This window comes from Cydia pomonella, chromosome 18, assembly GCF_033807575.1.
Source record: "Cydia pomonella isolate Wapato2018A chromosome 18, ilCydPomo1, whole genome shotgun sequence".
Taxonomy (NCBI): domain Eukaryota; kingdom Metazoa; phylum Arthropoda; class Insecta; order Lepidoptera; family Tortricidae; genus Cydia; species Cydia pomonella.
In genome coordinates this window covers 242766-249534 of record NC_084720.1, presented here as the reverse complement: position 1 = coordinate 249534, position 6769 = coordinate 242766, and the positions used below count along the sequence as shown (strand labels likewise).

The 6769-nt window shown below is 48.0% G+C and overlaps 1 protein-coding gene and 1 long non-coding RNA gene across 2 annotated transcripts in view; both read right to left on the bottom strand.

The window, feature by feature from the left end:
* LOC133527633 (uncharacterized) overlaps positions 1-6769 on the bottom strand; it is a 110520-nt gene that overhangs the window by 31808 nt on the left and 71943 nt on the right. The window lies entirely within an intron of this gene.
* Positions 2686-6769, bottom strand: part of LOC133527625 (cleavage and polyadenylation specificity factor 73) — a 33037-nt gene continuing 28953 nt past the window's right edge. Inside the window, exons 16-17 of the mRNA XM_061864708.1 lie at positions 5023-5145; positions 2686-2842 (exon numbers count right to left, since the gene is read on the bottom strand). Of these exons, the coding sequence (XP_061720692.1) occupies positions 2732-2842; positions 5023-5145 (234 nt within the window). The 3' untranslated portion in view covers positions 2686-2731. The remainder of the gene's footprint in view (positions 2843-5022; positions 5146-6769) is intronic.

Genomic DNA, 6769 nt, shown 5'->3' with positions numbered 1-6769 from the left:
GTACTCCAAGCGGGACTAGCCGCGCCAGGACCGTCGTGGTCACCCGGGCTGGTCACGACGACGTCAGGAGGTACTGGAAGCGGTACTCCAAGCGGGACTAGCCGCGCCAGGACCGTCGTGGTCACCCGGGCTGGTCACGACGACGTCAGGAGGTACTGGAAGCGGTACTCCAAGCGGGACTAGCCGCGCCAGGACCGTCGTGGTCACCCGGGCTGGTCACGACGACGTCAGGAGGTACTGGAAGCGGTACTCCAAGCGGGACTAGCCGCGCCAGGACCGTCGTGGTCACCCGGGCTGGTCACGACGACGTCAGGAGGTACTGGAAGCGGTACTCCAAGCGGGACTAGCCGCGCCTGCTGGAAGCCTCGCTGTTCACCCCTGCCGGTGGATTTTGTGCTAACCTTGACCGGACTATTTGTTTTACGAGGGGGCAAACTCCGCAAACTTGTTCTTTAATCCCCCATGCTGATAGTGATACTCCAACGAGCGAAAGATTCCAAAATTGAACCACGAGCGGAACGAGTGGTTCGAGAAATGGATTCTTGAGCATTGCGAGGGTTTTGAGGCACGAGTATTAAACAAACTTTGCTATCAAGGATTTTTTACCACACCGACGCAAAGAAAATACTAACTGTAAAACATCAAACAAAATCAAATCCAAATGAACGTTCTTAAATATTTATTATTCTAAAACATCATTTAGAAGTAAATTTTACCTGCCAACATAAGGAAACAACTCAAAATTTGCATCAAATTACTTTCTAATTGGTTTTTGAACAACCGAGAAAGCCTTTTCAAGCTGATGTGGTGAAAAATATATACCCTTGACTATACAGGAATATCCTACAGATTTTATTCAAAAGCAACGTAATTCTCTATAAGTTAAGCAAGGTTTTTTTATATTAAATACCTTAACCCTTTGATCGTCACAAACGACTCTGGACGCCACTGAGAGGTTAACAGCGGCCACAGTGAATGTAATAAGCAATTACTCGGGACTCCGTAATGACCCATTTCACTGAAATAATCGCGCTCGCCTGGCGTCCAGGGCGCGGGTGTACTCCCACGTGTACCCGCGGGTGTACTCCCACGTGTACCCGCGGGTGTACTCCCACATGTACCCGCGGGTGTATTCCCCCGTGTACCCGCGGGTGTACTCCCACGTGTACCCGCGGGTGTATTCCCCCGTGTACCCACGGGTGTACTCCCACGTGTACCCGCGGGTGTATTCCCTCGTGTACCCGCGGCTGTACTCCCACGTGTACCCGCGGGTGTACTTCCACGTGTACCCGCGGGTGTATTCCCCGTGTACCCGCGGGGGACTGATGAGAATACACCGGGACACGGCTTATTCCTTCGTTGTTCGGCGTTCAAAGGGTTAATGAAGAAACCTAATTTCCAACGCTGTGCGTTCGTAAATAATAAGTTTTGTAAATACCTATTATGTTAAGGTTTTTAATTTAATAAATAATAAGCATTTGTATTATTTGTCTTTTATTCTTATATCCAACAATACAAAATACGTATTCAATACACAACAGTCATTCGCCCGATCTTATTTCAGTTCATTGTGTGTAGCCTATTTCGTGTCCCACTGCTGGGCGAAGCCCCTTCCTTCCGCCACTCGTCACGTTTTGCCGCTATCTTTTTGGGTTCGTCTCTGCCCCGGCTACTCTGTGGTGTTGTTGGTGGTTGGTAGTAAATTTGTCCCACCGATCCAGTTCATTAAATTATTCAATTTATTATTAACCAAGCTGAAACAGTACTTATAATCTTTATTATCTACGTATTGTATTTTTTTTATACCACGACGGTGGCAAGCAAGCATACGGCCCGCCTGATGGTAAGCAGTCACCGTAGCCTAGATGCCAGATGACTACGGAATTGGACGTGACTGGAGATGTCGACACCGAGGACCCCAGTACTCCCATTTGCTTTTGAATGTAAAATGTATGACATTATTATTATTTATATTCCAGTATTTATATTTGCCAATCAAATGACTGCCAATTAATTTTATTTGAAGCGCGGCGAGTGCGGCGCGACGGTTTTTGAGTATAGGATCATAAAGATAGTGTTATTAGTGATTGCTGTTGTTTTAGGAAAAAAAAAGGTTTTGGTACATAATTAAGTTTTAAAATTTGATGAGACAAAGTCGAGTTTTGTAATTTTGGCCCTTTAATTTTAAGAAGTGTGATAGTGTACCTGTTGCACAAAATGATGAATTTGTGATTTTTGTGTAGAAGAGAAAGTAGGTAATATTGTAAGATTATTTTATTGTGTATGCTAAGTATGACGGTATGATTGTATAGTTTGAAATACAAATTTAATTATTGTATGGAAATTGCGACATGATCAAAATTATACCTATACAATGTTTTAGTATAACTAAAAACTGCATTCGCGGATTGTTAGGGTGGAACCAGTGGTATTTATTGTGATCGGCTTATCATTTTAAAAGTGGTTACTCTCTTGGCGGTTTGTCGAGTAGAGAGGGGGGCAGGCGTCATTTCGTCGGTCCGGTGATGACGGGGTCCGACTGGGCGCCCGGGGCGGGGGACGGGGGGTGGCGCTCCCCACGCGCGGGGCGGGGGGCGGCGCCCCGCTCACACGGCGGGGGGCGGTGCCCCGCTCACACGGCGGGGGGCGGGGGGCGGCGCCCCGCTCACACGGCGGGGGGCGGGGGGCGGCGCCCCGCTCACACGGCGGAGGGCGGGGGGCGGCGCCCCGCTCACACGGCGGGCGGCGGCGGCGGGCGCGCGGGCGCCAGCGCGGAGTACAGCTTGCTGATGGCGGCCTGCACGCAGCGCTCGATGTTCTCGTCCTCGGGGCACGACACCTCCTGGACGACACGGGAACATACATTTACGACAACGATCGTGTATACAATGTGTTTGTACACGTATAATGGACCCGTTAACTACGTATAGTACGATGAATTTTATAGACAAATCATCCCCCATACCTATGTTTTTCTCAACCATTTTAAAAATACACCCTTCCAAAGTTTTATGGCGCCAAACACGACTGCATTTGGTTAATGGTTCACCACCAACTCGGTTTGGTAGTAACTACTGGGATTTTTTTTTCCCAGTAGTTACCACTGGTAAAAGGTGGGAATTTTTTTCCCAGTAGTTACCACCAAAATGTTGTCAGAGTTCAATACTAATAAAACAATAGAAGTAGTATAGTATAAATATAGAATGCTTTAATAAATAATTATAAGGCGATTAGTGTTTCAGTAAACTGCCTTAAAAGTGATCAAAAATATTTAAACCGGTACAAGTGGCAAAAAAAACTATTAGAGAGAAATTAACGTTTGGGTAAAATTATACTTACTAGAATTTATTTCTCCAACAGAATATCACAATTCACTTACATAGAGAAATACTATGCAATCATAAAACACATTATTTACATAGTGCACGAATAGCATAAAATATATTCTAAAACAAAACAGCTTATTTATTTCGTTTACGTATTTACGTATACGTACTGTGTGAATTGGCAACTCGTAAGCCAGTACAGTACAGTGAAATTGTCATCGCGCGAGCGCGGGCGGACCGGGCTGTCGCGCAGACCGGCGTGACGTGACACAGAATTGATAAAGAGAGCGCGCGTTGAGATACGCGTTTTTACTGGTTGGGCTGAGCGGTCAACACGACCGCCGAGCTCGCCCAGCAGTTTGCGATAACAGTCCTACAACATACCATAATAATATGGGGTTCCATAAAATCCAAAAAAATAATAATACATGGGGTTATATTACGTGTTCATTTTTAATCGCTACGGCGTCCTATCCTACGGATAGCAATACAATCAATGTAGTTTGTTAAAATTTTATTTTTACGTATAATAATTATTTTACTTCGTTTTATTTGGAATTATTATATTATATTATGTTTTTTTTTTTCCTTTTTGCTATCAGCCTCGAGGGTATGAGAGCATTTATCTTATTAATTTTAAATTGAATTAATTGTGACGTTATCTATGAAAACTGGATCTTTTGTCAAGGGCGCTTACGCCACACTGTGTAGCGCAGCGTTGTATTTATATAGGAGCATCGTTGATAATGGCATAAGCGCCGTCGACAGTAAAGACCCTTTTAATAAATAACGTCACAATTGTACGAACGAACAAACAAATCAGTCAATGACAGATTTTTTTATCACTTTTAAGGCAGTTTACTGAAACAGTAATCGACTTATAATTACACGAATAACGAACTAACTTATAATTAATCCGACTTTTAATTAATTATTGAATAAAGCACTCTATATTTATACTTTTTTTATTAGTATTGAACGCTAACCAAATTTTGGTGGTAACTACTGGGAAAAAAATTCTCACCTTTTACCAGTGGTAAAAAGTGGGAAAAAAAATCCATCTTTTACCAGTGGTAAAAAAATCCCAGTAGTTGCCACTGGTAACAACTTGCTGGTAACTAGTGGGAATAACCCGATTCGACGAGTATTCTTAATGGTTGCACGGTGCAAGTTATACATAAAATCCGTCGCATACGTTTACCCTAATTACGAGTAGTAGTAACTCTCATACTATTGTTCACTAGCCCGCTCACACCCGCGCCAGCTAGCAGGCCCACCCACCATCACCCACCATCTATCTACATTGGGACCCTCATCAAGTCCCAATGTAGATAGATGGAATACTCTTTATTGGCACACTTCAGTAAAAAGATGCAAGAGAATAAACAATTGATTCAATGTAGAGGCAGACAACAGGCGGTCTTAACGCTAAAGAGCGGTCTCTTCCAGACAACCTTTGGGTAGCGGAAATAGAGAAGTTAATCGAAAAAGTAGGTGTTGCTAAAACGTTATGAGCAGTGTAGTAATGTAATTATTGATTTACAAATTAAATTCAACCTTTGAACTTTTACAAAACTAAAACAAACTTATGAAATCAAAAAATGTACATGATCTGTAGGAAGCAACACCTGACACCTACCATAAACATTCATTTTATTAAAAATAAAAATAATACATATATAAAATATGAACTTACCATATGCGCCAAATCGATGTCAGCACGCTTGCCGGCCACGTCCACGTGCAGCTTGTCGCCCTTGAACATCTTGGGCACGGAGTTCTCGCCGAACATCTCCTGCAGCATCTCGATCACGCACTCCTGCAAATTATTGTAACATCATTAACATTATATCATAAATCAAGACTTCAAGAGAAAATTTAAAAATAATAAATAGATAAATTGTTTGAGCCTCGGTATGTTTTTGTGTAGGTAATTGTTACTACAAATAATTAATTACGATATAAAATAAATATAGGTCCGTCATTTCGTTATTTTTTGACATCAATCATTAACTAACATTTTATAGGGAGCGTGTATGAACTGTAGGGGGCAGCACAGGAGCCGTCAGATTTTTGGCGCGAGGCGTAAACGTGATGTTTATTGTTCCAATGTCGCCCACAAGATGGCAGAACCTACTATGCACAAGAAAACACGTGACGTGTAAACGGACATGTTTGTGGTTCCGATTCGGGCCACAAGATGGCGTCCCAACGCGCACCGTCCCGATACTCATAGCTATTATTGTATAAAGTAAAATAATATATTAAGGCCGTTTTTGACTAAGTCTAAAACCTGTCATACTGCTAGCACCGAGCAGGGTGCTGCGAGCAAGAGAATGGAATGCAGACAGGCGGTACCTTGAAGTGCATGCGGTCCAGCTTGGGCGCCAGCGGCAGCGCGCGCGGCGCGGGCAGCGCGGCCGCGGACAGCACGGCCGCGAGCAAGGGAACAGGACAGGGATGCAGACAGGCGGTACCTTGAAGTGCATGCGGTCCAGCTTGGGCGCCAGCGGCAGCGCGCGCGGCGCGGGCAGCGCGGCCGCGGACAGCACGGCCGCGAGCAAGGGAACAGGACAGGGATGCAGACAGGCGGTACCTTGAAGTGCATGCGGTCCAGCTTGGGCGCCAGCGGCAGCGCGCGCGGCGCGGGCAGCGCGGCCGCGGACAGCACGGCCGCGAGCAAGGGAACAGGACAGGGATGCAGACAGGCGGTACCTTGAAGTGCATGCGGTCCAGCTTGGGCGCCAGCGGCAGCGCGCGCGGCGCGGGCAGCGCGGCCGCGGACAGCACGGCCGCGAGCAAGGGAACAGGACAGGGATGCAGACAGGCGGTACCTTGAAGTGCATGCGGTCCAGCTTGGGCGCCAGCGGCAGCGCGCGCGGCGCGGGCAGCGCGGCCGCGGACAGCACGGCCGCGAGCAAGGGAACCGGACAGGGATGCCGACAGGCGGTACCTTGAAGTGCATGCGGTCCAGCTTGGGCGCCAGCGGCAGCGCGCGCGGCGCGGGCAGCGCGGCCGCGGACAGCACGGCCGCGAGCAAGGGAACAGGACAGGGATGCAGACAGGCGGTACCTTGAAGTGCATGCGGTCCAGCTTGGGCGCCAGCGGCAGCGCGCGCGGCGCGGGCAGCGCGGCCGCGGACAGCACGGCCGCGAGCAAGGGAACAGGACAGGGATGCAGACAGGCGGTACCTTGAAGTGCATGCGGTCCAGCTTGGGCGCCAGCGGCAGCGCGCGCGGCGCGGGCAGCGCGGCCGCGGACAGCACGGCCGCGAGCAAGGGAACAGGACAGGGATGCAGACAGGCGGTACCTTGAAGTGCATGCGGTCCAGCTTGGGCGCCAGCGGCAGCGCGCGCGGCGCGGGCAGCGCGGCCGCGGACAGCACGGCCGCGAGCAAGGGAACAGGACAGGGATGCAGACAGGCGGTACCTTGAAGTGCATGC